This window comes from Podarcis gaigeae, assembly GCF_964106915.1.
Source record: "Podarcis gaigeae genome assembly, chromosome: 6".
In the NCBI taxonomy this organism is placed as follows: Eukaryota; Metazoa; Chordata; class Lepidosauria; order Squamata; family Lacertidae; genus Podarcis; species Podarcis gaigeae.
In genome coordinates, this window is record NC_139682.1 from 43,943,355 (window position 1) to 43,965,465 (window position 22,111).

At 40.9% G+C, this 22,111-nt stretch overlaps 1 protein-coding gene across 8 annotated transcripts in view; it reads right to left on the reverse strand.

The window, feature by feature from the left end:
* The window catches only part of FOXP4 (forkhead box P4), a 155,271-nt gene that overhangs the window by 107,318 nt on the left and 25,842 nt on the right, over positions 1 to 22,111 (reverse strand). For 4 of the 8 annotated variants that reach the window (XM_083744983.1, XM_083744978.1, XM_083744982.1 and 1 more), the window contains exon 2: positions 4,214 to 4,412. In XM_083744983.1, coding sequence (XP_083601109.1) covers positions 4,214 to 4,396 — 183 coding nt within the window. In that variant the 5' untranslated portion in view covers positions 4,397 to 4,412. Of the gene's footprint in view, positions 1 to 4,213; positions 4,413 to 17,232; positions 17,528 to 22,111 lie in introns of those variants that run through there. The other 4 variants (XM_083744981.1, XM_083744975.1, XM_083744980.1 and 1 more) reach the window with 3 other exon arrangements.

Below are 22,111 nucleotides of genomic sequence, written 5' to 3' on the forward strand. Positions count from 1 at the left end.
GCCTTAACTTTTCTTGTGGCAGGAATTTTACTAACTGGTTGTGTAATATGTTCACCAATATCTCTTTCCCGCCCCCCAGCCTTTTATTTACAGTCCACTTATTATTTTTCTAGTCCTCCTCCTGAGAATTAGTCCTGGGTTTTTTTCTGTTTCGTTTTTAAAGAGGAAGTGAGAGATGGCGCATTTGGGATCTGAAGCACAAGGAAGAGACAGAAGTTGTCAGACAGGAACAGACCAATGGCTCAGAAGCCTCTTTAAACAGGGGCAGATATAGGATGCTACTGGAGAAGGTGTAAATCCTTCATGAAGCACCTAATTGTGCAAAACTCTATATATGGGGACATTTATTACTGACCCCAGCTGCTGCTCAGCTTGTTCCCTGAAGCATGAAGATTGATGGCACCAATGGTTCTCATCTGAGCTACTGTCACTGCAGATGCCATCTGCGTTCAGAAGTCTCCTTTGCCTTTAAATACCGTCTCACACTGGTGAATTCTACAGGTTAATTATATGCAGTGCTGAGGGGGCAGGGGCATGGAAGAAAGGCAAACGTTACTTGGGATAATGATTCTTCCCTACCCCCCCCCCAAAAAAATAACCTTCTTTCAGTTACTTCACACCTAAGCTCTTTCATTCCTGGTGAAGAAAAGAGCACAAGAAATACAGTTCTCCCCTTTACAACTATATTCATTGGTACATCCCACTATAAAGTGACTTGCCTCCAGTAGAAGGTGCCCAGGAAGGAGCTGGGGCAATGAAGTTCATTTAAATTGCAGCAGGTGGGGATTTGTCATTTTTTGGTCAGACCCTTGGGGTACTTGAAAAAGCTTAAATGCTGTGTACGTGTGTAAATTATAAATATATAAGCAAATATATATTGCCCTAAGGCAGGTATATGGGAGCACTCGGAAAACTGACCAAAATGACAATTCTCCACAAGGTATTGCAATTTAAAAACAACCTCCTTCTCCTTTACTTCCTAGGCATGTTCTACTGGAAGCAAGGCAGCCTCTCTACATAGTGAGATATGGCTATGGACCTCTAAGTCTGTTGCAGCAGATTCTGTACATTGTTTGGCAAGGTAGACAAAATGTCCTTGCAGTTAGAACAAGAGACTCAAGTTAGTACTTTTATGTTCCATTTCTGAGACCTAGAATGGAAGAGAACAGGTTCCCAAATGTCTAGCTGCCCTTGAGTGCTTTTTGAGGGAAATCCTATGGAACCACGCACATAAAAAACAGTAGCTGATCATTCATATTGCCTTATCAGAAAGAACCATAGGTTTGGGGGATACTTGATTCCTGCAAGATCCTCCTCAGGTTTATCTCAGAAAAGTCCACACAGAATCAGAGAACTGTATTGTTGGAAGGGACCCGAAGGATCTTCTAGTCCAACCCTCCAGCAATGCAGGAATCTCAACATGGCTGATCAATTGTACTACAGTGGTACCTCAGGTTACAAACGCTTCAGGTTACAAACACTTCAGGTTACAGACTCTACTAACCCGGAAGTAGTACCTTGGGTTAAGAACTTTACCTCAGGATGATAACAGAAATTGCGAGCCAGCAGCTCGGTGGCAGCGGAAGGTCCCATTATCTAAAGGGGTACCTCAGATTAAGAAAAGTTTCAGGTTAAGAACGGACCTCCGGAATGAATTAAGTGCATAACCAGAGGTACCACTGTACAGCATTTTCCACAGCCATCTCTTCAAGAGAGTTCTGCCACAGAGCAAGGCAGGATATCATATCTGACAATGGACAAGCAAATGCAGTAAAAATGAAGGTATAGTATTAGTTGTCACTCTGTGGCACATGGCAAGTCTCAAACCAGTGGCATAAATAGTACATCAACCCAAACCACACGGTATTATAACCCCCACATTGTTGATGTCAGATGATTGTCAGGTGGGTTGTCCTGCTCGCCTATCAAGTCCCTTGCACAGAACATCCTAAGTGACTGTCAGCCAGCTGGTTATCAAGCACTTGGGAACTGCAGCACAAGGGGCTGTGTCAGTCCTATGCTCAGCACTGAACGGAGGGCTTGCAAAGTGCTTTGTGCACCGCTGCTCAAATGCCTGATAGTCAGCTGTCTATTGGGAGCTTGTGGAGTATAGCGCTTTGCAAGCCCTGTGTGATCAAGCTCCCCATGGGGAACTGAGTCATGCAGCCTATCTAGCCACATCTCTCCTTGCCCCACAACTGATGTCACATATGGCATCACATGTAGGGCAGCAGGAAATTATTTCAGGAAAACAGACTTATTTGGTCCAGAGTCCATGTGTCATTCTCTCCTCCAATAGTAAAACCACTGCAATAGAAAAAGTTTTGTGTGGTTTGTTTTTTTTCTTTTTAAAAAGCAGTCTTACACACTGGGGGCAGAGGGGATGAATTACTTGAGAATTTGGCTGTAAATGTCCCCCACATACATTGTACATCCTGACAAAGCAATAGCTTTACATCAGGAGCAATCGCTTTTACACGTTCCCACAGTGGCTTAGGCCAAACAGCACCAGGTTCATGCTACTCAGTGAGTACTGCATAATACTTTACCTGGGCAATGAGTGAGCACACATCTGTTTACTAGAGCCCACAATACTGTTAAACTAATTGCAGTGCCAAGCCCCAAGGCACCACGAAGACAGCCTTGCTACAGCCACACACGCCCCTCTGAAGGAGGGGGAGAACTGTGTCTCTTTCATTCAGCAGGGGTGACTCTGAGAAGCATGACATGCATGATTACCCTTCAGATCAGGGGAACAGTGGCTTAACTGCATGAGAAACGGCTGTTATTCAGGTAATGGATTTACAGTGCTCACTACTAAAGTATCAGACACAGCAATTTTTTACAGCTTTCACGCTGGAATTTACAACTTAGACGAGAGGCAATCTCCGTATGAGTCTGGGCTCATTGCCTTATTTAGTATCTGATTTTACTAAAGTTTCCTCTTAAGTTTGTTTTGAAAGGTAAATTTTAAGCACTAAAATCCATACACAAACACATGCAAATCCTACATAAAAATTATATGCACATATATGCCTAAGAAATGGACACAAAAAAACCCTGTAGTGCATGTGTTCCTATTTTCCTTTACACACAGCACATTTAGAAAGACTACCAAAACAGAGCTGAACTGTGTGAGCATGGGTAAACACACAGTATGCCAAAGGGGAACTCTGGCATGTACTCTTTGTTACCTCCAAATACCTGGCCAAGCAGGGTAGCTAGTGCTTCTAATTTGGGACTACTTAATCCCTGATTTGAAGGAAAGACAGCAAATATGTGGAGTACCTTCACAATGTGGCACCCATGTGTGTATTTGAGTCAGCTCCAAAGGGTAACACTGCTGTGAGCATACAAGATCACCTTTAGGACTTTGTGTGAGCAGAAAGAATCCACAGTGACATGGTAACAATTGTTACGGCTGGTCAGTTTTCAAGGCAGGTGACACTGCAGTGTTTGTAAGATGTGATTCATTGGGCTGCCCCAAAAGCCTGCTAGTACTACACAGTGCCAGCACTACACTGGCTTACTTGCAAAGCTGGAGATAGAAAAAAAACACATGAACAGTATCAGTAAAGTATGTACACAACTGAAGGAGGATGGTTCTTACTCAGAGGAGCACCTTCCAATAGGGTTGGCCACAAGATTAAGTATGCTTACAGTTACAAGTGGACATACAAACAGCCATGAGCCAATCTGTTCACATGACTCTAAGAATATCCTGCCACTGAATGGGGAGTGTGGGGTACAGAGAAAAAGAAGCAGAGTGTGAACACACAAGGGTCCGTCATAAACTAAGTCAAACATTTCGGTAAAAGTAAGCTGGAATGCTAATTTAAGGTATGCACATACCTAGGCATAAATGCTAATCCTAAACAAGTCACATCTATGAAAAAGTCACTTCCATTAAAAAATATTCATTCCAATCAGAATTTTATGGAAGTAGGTTTTATGAAGGCAAGATTACTAAATGTGGCTAAGAACTGACAGCAGCAGACTATCCACAACCCCTCCCACCAATTAACCTACCCTATTCATGGCTTATTATCTTTCCATTGCCCCTTTTCTGCATTCTACTGTACCACATAGTAGTATAAAGATCAAGGAAAAGGTTTGGGATCCGTTTTAGATCAACCTGTTCCTAACAGGTTGAGAGAAGCACTCAAAAGGTAGGTACGCAAGAGTGTGTCTGGAAGAATCAAATCCTCAGTACCTGCTGCTGCTGAAAATGCAAGAGTTCCACTGGGCTCATTTCTCCATTGGTTTCTCCACTGGCTCCTCCTTCTCTTCCACATCCACCACCGCCTCCTCCATCAGTTGGATTGTTTAGGCTGCTGACCCCATTCTGACTGGAGGGAGTAGAACGTATTGTCTCCGAGGCAGATTCAACCATCATGACTTGCTAGCAGCACCTGCATAAGCAAAGCAGTACTATTACAAGAGCATAAATTTCAGCTGAAGCTACTATCTATGCTATACTGGAAGGAATCACTCTGCACAACATTGTTCACACTGCAACAGCGTTCAAAACTCCCATTGTTCTAGCCGCATTTTACGACAAGGAATTTCATTAGTGCAAGGAGTTTCTGAGCTCTGGACGCAGTACTGCACCTATGATTCAGATTAAAACTGCAGAGTGGAAGGAAAGGAGGACCTTTTTCTGCCTCCCCACTTCCAGGTACTGGAGAAGAGACGCTCTTAAGAATATTAGGGGAGTGGACAGGGAAAGGACTAGACAATGTGAAAAATAAACGTAATATTATAGCTGCAGTTCATTCATTTTCAGCTTTGAATTCTTGTTACAGAAAAAGCACGCCTGGGCATTCAGTTGTTTTGCCCATAACCTTGGTTTAAGGTGCCCTTTAGCGCCTAGCTTTCATATCAGTTTCAAACACTGCATTGCAAAGACCTAAGCACGACAGACTCCTCCCCATCCCAGATGTATAAATGCCCCAAGACATCCAGAAAGCAGGAACCAATGGCACATTGCCAGAGAACAGCTGTGCCCACAAAGTTGTTTAGCACAGCTACGTCTTCAGTACACACACTAACATGTCCTCTTTTTTACCAAGTGAAACTCTCATAGAAATTAAAATAGCTTAGCTGCTAGGAGTCGTTTTCATAACACACTTGCTCTGGGCCTGCTCCAATGCACAGAATTTGGAGAAGCTCCTTACTTAGTAGAAACCACTAGAAGAGGAAAAGAATCCCTCATACAGAGTTTAGAAGTCGAAAGCATCACAGGAGGCCTAGGAGAAAGTATGTCTGTCACCTACCTGAAACATTGTGGGAAACAGGCACTTCCATGACTGCTTCCAATGACATGCCTCAATCTGGGGCGGGGGGGGGGTGAAGCCCAATTCAACAGGTTCACTCCCACAACATGAGATCTAGTAAATTTTATGAACCACTGACTGTATTTTTGTTGTTGTGATCATATTATGGATTATGATGCCTCCCATCAGATGTCAAAGAGAAAAATAATTACCAAACTCTAGAAGACATCTGAAGGCAGCCCTATTTAGGGAAGCTTTTAATGTTTTATAGGTTATTGTATTTTAGTGTTTTGTTGGAAGCCGCCCATAGTGGGTGAGGAAACCCAGCCAGATAGGCAGGGTATGTATGTATGTATGTATGTATGTATAAATAAATAAATATATTATTATTATTATTATTATTATTATTATTATTATTATTATTATTATTGCATGGCCTAGTGAATAAAGTCCGCTAGAGTAAACCTCTGGAGATAAAATGTGGTTTCTGCATTCTAAACGGGCTAATCAGCATAATGATTTCAAAAGAAAATGATGGCGCAACAAAGGACTTCCCACATGAGTTGATGGAGTTGGCAATTTAATATTCCAAGTCTCCTACCTAGCCATGCAGTCAGCTCAAACACATCTGGATAAACTAAGATTTCATAAGAAAAGCAGGAGGTACTTCAGGAAATGTTTGCCTTTGAAACGACCCTTGCCCTCCATCTTCCACAAAATGCTGTTAAAAACCAAAGCATTTCTTCACCTTAACATGTAAACTACAATGAATATGAAAGTTTTCGATTTCTATAGTTTGTCTCAGTGGTGATTACATCAACATAAAACGTGTTAAACCAGGGATGGGGAACCTCTGATCCTCCAGATGTGTTTGGACTACCACGCCCACCACAGCTAACCACTGACCATGATGCAGTGGGCTGACTGGAGATGGAGTCTAACAACACATGGAGGGTCACAGAATAAGGCAATCAGTGCACATTTTAACGGCTACTCAATACATAAGTGAATGGTAGGTTGCCAATCCCTGCAAGTTTGGGCTGAAGAGTTAACAAATACCAGGGCAGGATATGCTAATATTTCCGTTTTATTGTTAATAAATAGAAGGCAGCTTTCCTTTTTCAGAGAGTAGCACTTTACTCCAATCTTAACTTCAACATAACATAACTATTGTACACTTTAGTGAGAAGCATATTCCTGCTGTTTGCTCTGTTTTGTTCCAAGGCTCAAAATGAGTAGTGACTATGCTGTGTGTTTTCATTTCAATGTATAAAGATACCCCACTTTTCCTTTCAGAAGGAGGCCCAAACCAACAAACAGCATACAAAAACAAGTATCAGAAGACAACCAAGCAATATGAAAACAAGCTAAAATAAGCCTGCAGAGCTTTGATTCAATGCCTAAAAGAAAGCCAATTAATAAACAATACCCCCCAAAATAAACAAAACAATGGGTTAATAAAACACCTACATTAGTCAAAACTGAAGCAGCCAATATACTAGGAATTGGGACATACCATTAAAAGGGGGGAGCAAATCCACCCTAGAGACAGGAGAAATCAAGAGAACCACCACACACAATAGCAGCAAAGAATACCAAGAGCCACAATACCCCCAAAACCTCTCATGTAAAACCTCTCTCACTGCAGGTTACTATTCCCTTGCATTATATGAGTATGGGTGACACGGTTTTTAAGCTTCCAGAGGAAAACAAACAGCAACGTGAAATTGAATTACTGCTGCTCAAGTGCAAAGTGTACAGTAGCAAGAGCACATACTGCAGTAAACCAGCAGGCATCAGGAAGGCATCCGTAGCAAACTAAAGCCAGGTCTATTTTGAAAATCCAGCCCTAACTTCAAAGAAGCCGCCAGACAGGCAAAGCAAGGAACTAGTAGAGAGCAGCTCTGCTTTTAAACCCACCTTATAGTCAAAGGCGACTTTCCACATTTTTACCATAGATGGGAGTGGGTATGCAAGGCTGGACATATTACCATCCTGAAAAATCGTGTGCCCATATGTCTAAATTTGAAATTAGCACCACCGGAATGATAGTGGGAGAAGCAATACAGCAGACCCAGCTGTTTGTTCCACTTTGTTTTTGAAACCTTTAAAGCTTGGCAGTTAAAGTTTCTTTCCTCTTTAAAATGAAAAAGGGGGTGGGAATACAAAGAAGCTGGCTCTGCTTCTTCAACTTGTCTTCAACTGCTAGGTCAGGACTCATCACAGGTCATGTCCTGTGGGTTGCAGCAGCCACAGTACCACCATACAAATACATGGGGTTTTTTTTTAAAAAAAGGAAGAAATGTTTGGGCTAAAAGGTGGGTCCTCAATCAGAATAATGATTTGGAGGGGTTTTTGTTCCAGCCTCAGAAACAGTCTAAGAAAATCTAAACAAGGAAGAAGGTAGTGGTCCTAAAGGACTCTTTGGAAAAGAGGTAGTTTCTATCCCAAGCACATGCATCTATCAGGAACCCTCCATTAAAGAAAATGCTGCTGTGAGTGGGATAAAAATTATGGGGAATCACATACTCACAACCACACACACAAAAGTAAACAATACTTACTGAGGTTCAAACTTGGGGAATGGAGCATAGAGGAGGTTAATCCTTCCCCACCCATACTCACTACAGTATTAGGGAGAGTTCAGAGGCAATATTGATTTCTTCCCATTCATGACCCTATAACCTGTTAGGTATTTTGCCACTTGTACAGCTTAAATAATCCTGTAGTGGTAATATGGATTAGAGGACTTTCCTCTTCCATCCCAAAGGAAACCTTTAAATAGTGATGGTAGTAGACCTCGTAACAACTTTAAGGAGCCCATAGGGAAAACTGGGGTCTGTATTCTACCCTTATACTGCCAGGGTTCCATAGCAATATGCATTCATATGATCTTTTCCTTTTAAGCACATTCTTTTTCTGAGTACCTGGGTTGCTCTGCTGGTATACTGGTTGGCATGGGGCCACTCACTTCTCTAAATAGAACTAAGTATGGTAAGTTCTGGACTTTAATATTTTGGAAGTCTCTATGAGATGAGTTTGTAAAAAGTGAAAAACTCAGAACTACAAGGAGGAAGAAAAAGATTATGTCATCCTACAGAGCTGGGCAAGAATTAGAGAGAGAGAGAGAGAGAGAGAGAGAGAGAGAGGGAGAGAGACTTATTGACAAAAGGAAGAAAAAGAGGAGCTGAAAAAAGTCTGTTTTTTTATTCTTCATACATTCAAAATCCTCACTTCTGACTGCATTTATTTAGAGTAACTGTTTCCCCTAGCTGAACGGACAATCAGTAACATGTCCAGTGAGAGATGCTCTAGATTACTTACTTAGTAAATTGCCTAGTACAATGACAGCAGGAATTATTTGCAGTGAGGTTTGGCATTGGATAGGCCCAGCAGCTGCTATCTGCTTGACTTTAATAAAATGCTAGATTTTTTGCAGGGCAGGAGGGAATCCTCAAAGAAAATTCTTTTTGGAAGACAAGAAAAGGTTCCTTTTTCTAAATTTCTCATTTGAGATAGTTAAGAACGCACTATTGTCATGTTTTCAAGCTTTTCTCTGCAACCAGAAAAGCTAGGAGTTTGTTTTAAACATAAAGTGAAAGCAGATTCTAATATTGATTCATGTTACTTTAGCAGCATACTACAAATAGTTATATCAGCGTAAAGGAGGAAATACCAATTCTTTTAAACTGGTAACACCAATTCTGTTAAGATCAATGGGCAGAGTTTTGCTATCCCAATTCTATATGGCAGTGCCATTTCACCTTAATAAATCTATCTACAATTGACGTAAGACTAAAACAAAATGGCTAAAACGCAAGACACACTAGGGTGTCTTGTTTTAATTTTGTCTCTTGATAAAGAAAACAAGCTGCCAAGCCAGCAAAGAAGTGAAGAAGAAAAAAAAAAACATTAACTGGGACTGATCAGAGAAGCGGTCAGCAAGTTTGAAAGCGGAAGAGGGGCAGCAAAAAAGGGATATTTCTTTTTTCTACCTTTTCTTTCCTATGCATGGTTCCCCCCTCCCTTTTTTTTGGTACGATAGACCGACAAACTGGGAACAACATAATTGCTGAAATGTGGCGTGTAATAATAGCTATTCAGAAGCTGATCATTCATATTAAACAGGGTGAAGCAAGCTTCTCATTTGCATGTTTGAGATTATATGCATTTCAAAAGTCATTTCCGCAGGGTGTATGAATGACATTAATTCCCATGTGGAGTTGTCGACTCTCTCCTGTAGTCCCTCACACTATCAAACACACACACACACACACACACACACACAGACATACTTGTAGCTGCAGGAGAATTCAAGGGCACAGAGATTACTGCATTTTTGGTTTTGTTGAAAATATACATGTTTCAGGCTAGTGATACTAGGACACAGGATAGTAGGGCATTGGAGAAACAGCATTCTGAGACAAAGACTGTTGAACTTGGACTGTGGCAGTTGCAAAGTTAGCAGGAAAAATGATGAACATTTTGCAAGCAAAACAGAGATACAATTCAGCTTTTAGTCACATGCTAACTATACAAAGCTGTTGACAGTGCTTTCCAACATGCATCTTCCTACTTCACAGGGACACAAACTCTATTTTCAGCAAATAAGTTGTTCAAAATGTGAAAAAGAACTTGGTTTTCAAAATCTCAACCACACTTAAAAAAAAAAAAGTAATCCTAGCTGTACACATTATCAGTATTACCTACATTGTGAGTGCTGCTCAGACCTTCATAGTCCAATAAGATTCCTTTCCCCTTCCCTTTTTATATTCCTGCTATATTTTCTTTCAATTTATCAACTCCCTCCATCAAATCAGTGCCTCTGAAGCTTTTTTATTCTGTAGAAAAATTATACCCTGCTTTTTCACTCCACAAAAGGAGTTGCTTGAAATGGCTTATAAAAATAAAAGTAAGAATAAATTCCTAATTAAACCATAAAAACACAAAGTTATGAAGCTAAAAACAGCATCTAAAGCAACCATAAAAGCAGCTACAGAATCTTGTTCCAAAAAGAACATTTCGATCACTGGTGGGCAAAAAGTATGATTGTATATTGTTTTGTTTCAATTTATAAATACGGTGTGAGCACATGTGAAGGCCGTTAATACGAACACCAGAAGCTGCTGTATAGCAAATCATCATGCAAACCTCCCTGCCGCCTCACACCCTCCTCCTCCTGGTAAGCAAGAGAGACCCATCTGCTAGAATGGTTGCATAGAAGCTGCACTCCACTAGGCAAGTCACTTCTGCCATTGGCGCATCTAGCTCAGCATTGTCTCCACTGACTGGCAGTAGCTGTCCAGGGTTTAAGACAAGAGTATTTCCCAGCATCACCTGGTAATTCTGGTAACTGACTTCCTGCAATCAATACATGTGCTCTGCCACTGAGCTATAGCCTCTCCCTCTTTACCCAAGGATAAAAACATTTAGAACTAAAAGCGGGAGACCCATTTTTAAATCACATGAACATTTTCGCCAGCATAGGCTTTGCTATTACAAGCGTGGGAACACAAAAGTAGATTTTAATCTTATACATGACGCATAGAAACAACATGAATCAATCTCCTTCAACTTGCCATTCCCCTCCATTACATCTTTGTTCAGCAGGCAATCCTAGCCACTTAAAGAAAAAAGACAGAGAAAAACATGCAGCTTGCTCCAAAACATCATGAGTTTGTATAACTGGTCAGGAGGCAGAGTGGAGTAGAATCACAGAATTCTAGAATCACAGAATTCTAGGGTTGGAAAGGTCGCTGAGGATCATGTAGACCAACACCTCGCAACGGAGGAATATGCAGCAGTCCCAAACGGGGATCAAACCTACAACCTTGGCATTATCAGCGCTGCGCTCTAACCAGGTCCATTTTGTTTACCTACAGTTCTTTTCTACCTTTTCTCCATAGCTTAGGTACACTTAAATCAAAACAATTATAATAGGTCAACTGTACATATTAGTTTTATAGGTATAGATAACTGTTTGCAGATGAAAAAAACATAACAGAAAACATGCTACATGAATCATGCAGTTATAAATTGTGTTTATCTAAACCATGATACTTCGTATACAGAAGGGAGTATCTCTTCCAAGAGAGTGGTACTTGCCATGACAAAAGTATACACTATCTAACTGATTGTATGCTTGAAAGTTTATACTGTTGTATTGTATTGTATTGTATTGTGTTGTATTGTATTGTATTGTATTGTATTGTATTGTATGTTGCCTAGCATTTCGCTGCATGAAGTGACTGATAAATATAAACAACTAAGTAACTTTTTAAAATAAAAACAAAGTAGTCTTTTCTTCCTCAAAAGTATTCACCCATCCATCCATTCATCCATGCAGTTAGCAGATTCAAATGCAAATGCATACCATCAACTAACGTTTTATTGGGCAACACATGAAATGTTCACACACGATGTGTTACAGGTGCTGTGATACAGTATGGTTCCTGCTTTCCCTTGTCTGGATCCTATGCTCCTCTGACAATATTTGAATGAAGAGCAAACTTGGGATGGTTTAAAATGGTTTACTTCTCCCTCTACCCACATCAACAGCATTTATATGAGTACATATAGAGAACAAGGCAAGGTACTTTTAGTGCCAAGTATGAAAATGCCTGGGATCTGCATGTGATGGTTTGGGAAGGCAGCATGGTTGGTAGTGGTGCCCAGTTAGAGCACCATCAAGAAAAAAAAATTCTAAACAACTGCTGCAGAACAAAATCCCAGGCTTATCTTTATCTCTTCCCATTGATGCCCCAAGCAAATGCACTGGGTACTCATTTAATTCTAGTCCTGCCTGTCTGAAAACTGCTATTGTGGTAGAAGGAAAAAGAAAACAAGCCGAAGGCACTGAGAAATCCCAAACACACCAAGAACTGAACCATGAAGAAATACTATAGATTTGGGAAGGGACCACAGTTCAGTGGTAGAACACATGCTATGTGTGCAGAAGATCCTGGGCGGAATCCCTGACATCTCTTGGTTTGGCTTGGTTTTTAAAGGGACCAGGTAGCAGGTGATGTGAAAGACCTCGGCCTGAGACTCTGGAGAGCCACTGCCAGTCAACAGACAATATTGAGCTAGATGGATAGTCTGAGCTAGTATAAGTCAACTTCCTATGTCCCCGTCTATCACAGAGGGCAATACATGGTTGCATAAGGCTTCAAAGCTCCAACCCACAATGATATGGGAGGAGAGTTTCATGATGAGATAAAGTATTTTAAAGTTAAACAGGTTCATGTTCCAAATACGTTTTCACATATTTTAGTAATAAATATTCAAGAGCCTACAGTTTATAGGGACTTCTAAGCAGTTTAGGAAAGCAGTTGTTCCCATACTGTCCATAAAAATACGCACAGAAATACTGGAATGTAAGAGCTCTGGAAGTCTTGAAGTAGAATGTATTTATTCTCCCCCATAGGGAGGGAGAATAGGTCGGCGGTTCGAATCCCCACGGGGTGCGCTCCCGTTGCTCGGTCCCAGCGCCTGCCAACCTAGCAGTTCGAAAGCACCCCGGGTGCAAGTAGATAAATAGGGACCGCTTACTAGTGGGAAGGTAAACGGCGTTCCGTGTGCTGCGCTGGCTTGCCAGAGCAGCTTGTCACGCTGGCCACGTGACCCGGAAGTGTCTGCGGACAGCGCTGGCCCCCCCGGCCTATAGAGTGAGATGGGCGCACAACCCCAGAGTCTGTCAAGACTGGCCCGTACGGGCAGGGGTACCTTTACCTTTACCTTTATAGGTCTAGAAGAATATCCTGATGACCACACCACATACAACCCTTGCACTGAACATGTTCATTGAAGCTCCAATGGGCTAAACACTATATTGAACTTTAAAGTTCAACTGTCACCAGCCATGCCAGAAAGTGGCTAAGCATTTCAGTACTCTGAAGAACAGTAACATTCCAAAATGAGCCCATGCCACATGACACCCCGACATTCCTGTGATCCACAACTTGTACACCAGGTGTGTAAGATATAGGCAAGTGATACAATTTTATCAAAATCAAACTCCCACCAGTTTGCAAAACTATCAACATTCCCAACATACACTATATGTCTTTCCTTGGTGGGGTGGTGTTTTTTGTGTGTGTGCCCTTTTTACTGTTTTCCCCACTCTTAATCTTAATTCTCAAACTTTCGCTGCATGGGCGGTGGTGTTTGAGAGAAATAGATAGAATCAATTTCCATTCAAACGGGGGGGGTGGGGTGGGGGTGGCCTGTGTGTTCCTAGTTAAGTGAGAGTTTACTCCACAAACTGTTAGGGACAAAATGCTGTTTACAGTTTTAGAGGACTGTGTCAGATAGTTAACCCTCTACCGATATATGCCAGCAACTTTGTTAAAAATGCAGCTAGAGTAAGCAAGGGAAAGAGCAGTCATATTCCCACATCTGAGGTTTGCCAATAAATACTTGACATGCAACCCTAAAAGTGGTTCTAAACCCAGGGAAGTGTAACAAACCCTCAAGTTATGACTTTTTAACACACAATGATTTGGAAAAAGTTTTAAATTATTGTTTTTAAAGACATTAGGTTCCCAGTGCTATTTGGACAACTATAGCACCCAGAAGGCTCAGTAAGGCCTGTGTCTCCTGCCCTAACGTGTCTAAGGGTTGCTTTGCGGGCTATAGTTTAAGAGCATACATCACAGAGCATGCAGCTTGACTGACACATTTTAAATAGATGCATGCAGCGGCGTGACAGATGTGATTGCACAAGATGTTTACACTTTGAGCCTACATATTATTACTACACTTATAGCTCACTTTTCTTCCACAGAGCTCAAAATGGCATATCAATAGCACCTCCAGACTGTCAGCATTTTGCACGAAGGAGTCAAGCACATACCAAGAAATTTAGGTTTGTGCAATTAATGTGGATTAAAGTGCTTTATTATCCCACCACAACAAATCCACTTTAAAAAAGAAACTGACTTTTGTGGTTAGGGAAGTGACAGGGAAATGGACTGAAAAGTGTGACATGAACAAATGGTCACTGCAAAGACGTATGAGTACACCACAAGCAAATCAGGATGAATGCTCATTGTTGTATGACCTCCCCACAAACAAATCAGAACCCCCAGATACAATGTAACTCCTGTGAAAGCAAATCTGGATGAGTGATCAATAAATAGGTTGTCTGGAAGACCCCAAAGAATTCCCAGATAGTATCCCTAATCTACATGCTGAAAATACCCAGGCCTGCTTCAAGGCAACAAGTCTCTTGAATCACATGCCTCCAGACCACAACCCTGGCTATACCCTCATAAGAACATAAGAGCTTGTTGGATCAGGCCCATCTAGTCCAGTATCCTGTACTCTCACAGTGGCCAACCAAAGCCTATGGGAAAACCTCAGTTCTGACAATCCTCTAAACGGAAATTTGGAGGGATTAGAAACATAACACTGGTTTCCTCCTCAGTTTCCTGATTTGTTCTAACTTGTCATGGCATTCAAATCAAGCAAACCATAGTTGCCAGATTCCAAAACCATGCTTAGAACAACCAGGAAATGGAGGAGAGAACCACTGCATTAGATGGAAGGAGTGAAGCCATGGTCTATTTCCAACCTTCGAATCACATTCTGAACGGGATGTCTGAGCTAGACAATGGGAAAATATTTAGGCTGCAATTCTGTACCCATTTACTTGGGACTAAGCCCTAGAATGCGGGTGGCGCTGTGGGTTAAACCACAGAGCATAGGGCTTGCCAATCAGAAGGTCAGCGGTTCGAATCCCTGCAACAGGGTGAGCTCCTGTTGCTCAGTCCCTGCTCCTGCCAACGTAGCAGTTCGAAAGCACGAAGTGCAAGTAGATAAATAGGTACCACTCTGGCAGGAAAGTAAATGGTGTTTCCATGTGCTGCTCTGGTTCACCAGAAGCAGCTTAGTCATGCTGGCCACATGACCCGGAAGCTGTACGCTGGCTCCCTCGGCCAGTAAAGCGAGATGAGCACTGCAACCCCAGAGTCGTCAACGACTGGACTTAATGGTCAGGGGTCACTTTACCTTTAAGCCCTATGAACTCAGTTACTTCTCAGTAGACATGAATAGAATTGCACTCTTAGTCACGTCACACAATTGAGACAAATAATAATCATAGCAGTGAGTAACAAACTGACCCTAACATCAGCTCATGGCTTCAGATACATACTTAGAATAAAGTCAAGTACCTATTTCACTGATGTTAATGGTGAATAATAGAGGAGTATCTTCTACTTCACAACCACAATGCTTTTGCCCATTTGTTAGTACACTTAGATTATTACCAGTATGTAGTACTGGAATAAACCCGGATAGATGATATTTGCTTTTATATAAATGCTGCCTTCTGCCAGCCTTCTCGCTTGAGTTGAAGCACTGGTCCCTGAGTTCCTTATTTATACAATGGGAGCAGTATTCTAGTTTATTTTTGGGAGATGAGCAAGCCGACACTATCAGTAAAGGATTGAAGGAGTGTTAAGCCTGGCAATGATTTTTCCAGCATGAATACGAGGAGAATTTATTGCTAACTTATTAGAAACCTTGACAGGAGACTGAAAAATCACCAAACTATAAATTTTCAAAACTAGAAATGAATCCTATAGCATAAACAAAAACACACACACAAATTTCTCTCAGCAACTGCTATGGCAAGCTACACCATTTTACCTGCATTCAGAAGAAGGCATGTGGGTACAATCAAGAAGTACAAGCCCAACAATTTAGTCAGTCTCTCTGGCACGAGGTATCACAAATTACCACCCATGGAAATCTGGACAAGTGTATATGGCATATCAAAATGGCAGCCAATAAGAACTACCAACTGACTAGATTTTTAGTAGTCTTAAAGGGCCTGTTTGCAGTTAAATCCTAGTCTCAGTGCCAAGCAAATTTTAAATTTAAATGAATAAATAAGCAGTAAAGATACAGATGAGCAGTGGTGGTTTTTCAGTCTTTCTGGGAGAGGAAATACTGGCAACAATACCACATACAAGTACATGCACAAATATAAAGAGCAGGGAGGTCAGACATTCATCCTTCAATGATTAGTTAGTGTGACTGGATAACTAATTGCGATTCTTTTTGTCTGGAATCAAAATAATTTCATTCAACAATTGTCCACTGATTTCACTTTCTGTATTTGTTTGTTTCAAAGTACACCTTTTATTTGGCAGCGAAAGGAGGTTAGGGAAAGAGGTAGACGAAAGAGACAGGCAACAGGAGTAAAGAGAGACCCAATACCATATGGCACATAGGCATATTAATTACTGCTGCTTTTTAATTAACAATTGCTTAATCTGAGCAGTAACATTTGCCTTGACATCTTTTGACTCTCTCCTAACCTGTGAAGTGCGCATGCCATGCCAAGTCATCAATTAATTTTTATTGACGTTTTCTTCCCTTAAACAGGCACAATACCAGGGTTTTCCAATTAACACCTCCACACTCTCTAATTAGTGCAATTAACAGACTGATGGATGCCCGGAGTTTCCCTGGGAGAGAGAGCACAGAGATCAGCTGGTTTTGCTGTATGGACAGATCTCTCACTGAGAGCAAGCACACGTAACAGCATATACATGTTATCTTCTAGAATTTTAAAATGAAGTATTTGCAGATCTGGGGGCAAGCTACAAGAGTTTGTTCTCTGTATTGGGAGAACTGTAGGTGTAATGCAGTGGTGTACACGTACAAAAAACAGAAATGTTTATCCTTAAAGCAGCACAAAGCTCATCAAAATGTTCAGCAACCCACGTACTGTATGCTCTCGTTACAGAGGTAGATATTATGACAGTGCTGTGAAGCAACTGTTTCAAATTGCAGTTTTACCATATACAAAAACTGTAAAGTTGGATTCTCAAATATATTCTTCTCATAAAGTTTTTGACGCAGCAAGGAGTAAAAGCTTCACTTTCTCATTTCACTTCTCAATCTCTTAAAACTACAGAAGCAAAAAAAAGAATCAGGCAGACACCTTAATTTTTTCTTCTCCCAATATTCTGGTCCCACACACCTCAAGACAAGAGAGCTAAGCTAGTGTGATTGTAGCAACAGTCTGTAGATGCTCTTAACTGTCATTTCAACTCTGCACATATCTTACTAAAAGATTCCTTCTGCCAACATAAAATCATCACCTCACATCCGTCCGCTTTGCTCTTCTGAATGTTGGGTAAATAACTTCTCCTGCCAAGAATATACTTGTCACCGATAGCAACCAGAAACTCCATGGCCTCAAGTCTTTCCCCAATGAGCACCTTCAACTGTCATGGAACCTTCTGCCATCAAAGATTCTGCTCTCGCCACCTTTACACATTTGACCCCCAGTGTAAGTCACAGCAGATAAGACACCCACATGCATCATCTGTGTCTGTGCCTTCCACCTCACTGCCAAGTAGCACTGAGTGGCAGGGAGAAGGCAAGCGCCCACAAGAACAACAGCAACACTCCAGAAGGCAGCAAAAACTCTGTATTTGCTTTCTACTTGGGAAGCAGGTACACTTTCCAAAATGCTGAGATAGCCGAGGAGAATAGAGTGCACAACACTGTAAGAGACAGCAAGGTCTACTTAGATCTGTGAGTTAGAAACTGCTAGGAGCCAAATGGCTCTTGGGACCTGGGTTGTGGGCGCCAAAACAGAATGTACAGTCATCATTGGGGCGGGGGGGGGGCGGGTTCAGCAACATTTTTTATTTATTATTTTTATAAGCATGAGCTAGTACACAATTCACATAAGTGAGATTGTTAATATCACTTTAACAGAAATTATTAATACATGTTTAATTTAGTGTTTACAATAAACATATTGGTACCATACTTCAGTTTTCAAAACACTCTACTACTTATTGCTAAACTCCTTAACATATTGTTTATCTTTAACATATACTTTGAGGCTTCAAAGCACAAACATTTCAGTAACCCTGGAGTGTCAGTCAGGCTCAAAACATGGCACCCAGACTTTTTAAGGTGCTCGCAAATGGAGAATCTTTAGGCACAAAATGTACCTGGTGCCCTGCTAGTTTCAAACCCTGTCTGCGAGGGTCTATTTTTAAGCTTGGAAAAGAAAAGTCATCAGAATATAAGAGGATTCACTTCGATTAGAAAAAAAAAAACCCTGGTTCTGTAAATAGTATATGGGCTAAAAAGGAACAAATATCAATTTTGTCCAAACTTGAATGTCAAAAAGCAATCTGAAGAAGTGTGCATGAACACAAAAGCTTATACCAAGAACAAACTTAGTTGGTCTCAAAGGTGCTACTGGACAATTCTTTTAATTTTTTATGTATGTCAAAAAGCAAGACATGCCACTCACTAGCTCCTCAGTACACTCCACAGTTAAATCCAGGAAGTTAAGAACATGGAATGGTACAAGCAAGAGCTGTGCACTGCAAGTACAGTAAGCCCTCCAGGGATCTCACTTAGAACCCAAATTGTGTATAGTCAAAACACAATGGCAGCCCCACCCGCCATTGACCCAAAGTATTTTTTCCTGGATGCTCACCCCCCCTTTTTTAAAAAAATTGCCAAACACATAAAGCTGAATGAGCACATAAATTGTGAACTTGCTATACGGTGGTAGTACAGCAAATTGTTACATAGAAGTATGAAGGCCAAGCATGCACACAGCAGTAGGCAATATGTGCAAATATACAAACGTGTATTCATACACACATCCTTCCCCACTCCAGAAGCCATGACCAATCTGAGACGCATGAAGATTCCTTCCAGTACAAAAATATGAAGATTACACTGAAAATTCAATATGTTGCACATCACACTCCACATCAACAGCATTCTGTCTAGATTAAACAAACCCTAATCTCCAGGAAGCACAGGGAGAGAATATATTCTAAACCCTATTCACATACGTACCCTGTGTTTTGGACAATTCTCTGGCTTTCTTGCACCTTCTATCACATTCTAGCTGAAAAAAGAGGCCGAACAAAATTTTAAACTTCTGGCACTGAGCTGGCAGGAGCTTATTTTTGGTTGAAAGTCGGAACATACTCTTGTCATATTTTAATAACCACAGTCTTAGAGATCCAAATTCATACAGCTTCAGGGCAATTCCCATTCAGTTCCAAACTCTGAAAGTTCAGCCCCTCCCAACATTCAACCAAACCGGTTTGCCCAATTCATTCTTTCAGGCTTCAGAACTACCAAGAAAGGAAGAGACTAAGGACAGGCATAGCACTCAGTTTACCACCCAAAAGGCCTTCTCCCCAAGTTGTGAACACCAGGATTCAAATCCATCAGCATGCAGCTACTCTTTGCCAAAGGTTAGCAGAAATAGCTAAATGAAACACTTAATTCTTTCATTTAAGCTTGTAAATATTTTTATTTTATTAATTTCATAAAATTTATATGCCATTTACTTAAAAAAAATCAAAACAGTTAACAAAAGATAAAACAGTAAAATAAAAAACCATACATATTGTTTTAAAGAAGTAGAGATGCCAACATGTTCAACAGGTTGCATAGTCCAAGGTACAACAGTCAATCCTTTCCTAGAAAGTCCTGTAAATTACCCCAAGTCTGTTTGGCCCTCCTTAAGAATAGAATCTGTTGCCTGTAATCTGGCAAAAGATCACAAAAAAGTAATGGAAAGGAAATGCTTTATGAACCCAGGAAGATGAACCCTATGCAAAAAGGGTGGGGTGTTGAACAGACTTGCCCCAACTATCCTAACTAGCAACGTAATATTATTAATTTACCTAAACATTTCTACATCATCCTTTACTGTACTTGAATTTTACAAGCAAAAAAATATGTTAAAAACAAACCAAAGTTTACAACAGACTAAGATACTTGGGTAAATAAAAACATTTTTTTCCAGGCACTAGGAACACTGCAATGTATGCATCAAGTGTGCCTCTTTGGGGAGGGCATTCCATAGGCATAACGCCACTATTGAGAAGACTCTGTCTCTTGCGGTCAAATAATGTACTGTATCTCTGATAAAGGAGGTACATGGACAAGGGCCTCAGCAGATCTTAACATGCAGGCAAGTTGGTACTGAAAGAGATGCTCCATCAGGCATAAGAGATGCCACAAACAACACTATTTCATGCCTAGAGTTTTGTTTTTCTGCTTATTTTATTCTCAGCATTCAGCAAATGATCTGGATATATCTGAGGCTAAAGCTAAGTAGCTGGGAAACCGAACAGTCTTTTTTAAAAAATATATGTATATTATCAAGTACTGTTGCACCGAGAACAGTGATTTTCTAGGCCACCTTATAAAGGTTATTTCACAGAATTCTTTCTGTCCTCCAACTGCCAAGGAGAAACGTGTCACACAGGAAGCTGCCCTAAGCCTCATGGCTGATCATCCATGTCAAAACCCCAAAGTCTACATACTGCACCACACTACTAGATACTTTGAATTACAGGGTCTGTGGAGACTTATACAAGGAGTAGAAAGGGAGGGAGCAATACCTCCTTGCCAACTGGCCAAGCCTCCCGAGGACCACTTCAGAATGCTACAACTTGGCCTTTAGATTGACTAAGCAACACTAGTGCTAGCCAGGAATGAGTTTGCACAGCTATCTGAAGGATAAAGTATTTTCTCTCACAAACCTCTACTCACATTCAGTCTTTACTTAAACATGTGAAGAGTTGAACGATATTCCTCCCCAAGTGTGGGTAATAGGAAGTCGTTAGAAAACAGCTCTTAATCTTAAAAGGCTTAGGGTTCAGGAGGAGAAGAAGAACCTAGGATTGCTCAGAGTGGCTTTTTACCCTTTAATTAACACACAAACACATGGAAATGTGGAAAGGGATTAGAAAATAAAATCTGCAAGAGCTAAAATGAATTTAAAGCATTACAGTAAATTAGAAGAGATTTAAGGAAGCAAGGATTGGCTTAGTCCAGGTACCCCTTTTAATGGGATCACACCTATGGATGCTTTCATCTGCTACTTTCATCTAGCTAAAAAGCAACTTTTTATTTTGGAGTAAGTCACTTTTGAGCCCACCCCATGCACTAATAGTCATTAAAAGAACATGACAACTTCCCTTCAATGTCCCATGCTGTTGCACTTCATACTTTTCTATAGTCTAGTGTTGCTTCAAGTGTTGACATTCATTAGTGAACTCAAAATGCAAAACAATGTGAAACCCTGTCCAGATTCTGTTGTTTCCAAGTTTTTCCTATTTCTCCAAATCCTTGACTCTGAAGAGGAGTTGAAAATAATTATATGGCAGTTGTCTCACTGAAGCTGGAGCCTGGGAGAAGTTGCATAGACTTACATTTCTTAGAGTCTCCTTTCTCCTACGTCATAAAAAAGTGAGAATTGTAGACATTTGCATTGTACAACTGGGGACTCTATTTTTGACAAAGGAAATAACATTTGAATGTCCAGTCCAGGGGACTAAATGGATTACAAGATCATCAAGACTATGTGCAGCAGGTACAGTATATACAAGATAATGAAAAATTTCACAGGAGGTGCTCAACTGGTGGGAATGAAGATGAATTAGTAAAGGATCTATGGGCCTCTAATACAGCCTAGAACAGCCTTTGCATATCCATCATTTTAAGCAAAACTTAGCACTTCGATAGGGGACCACATAGTTAACAATGAGCAGGAATTGGCCTCTCCAATACAGTCACTTGCCTTCCCCTAGAAGGGCCATAGGTCAATATTCCATGTAGAAGGCCCCATGTACAATCCATGGTATCTCCAGATACAGCTAGAAAAGATTCCGCCTGAAACCCTGAAGAGCCACTGCCAGTTGATCTATAGAATATAGATCTTGACAAACCAATGATCTGACTTGATACAAGGTCACTTCCTATGTGCCTTTCATCAGAATGAGGGGGGGGGGATAAATCCTTCCATAGTAGCAGAGTTT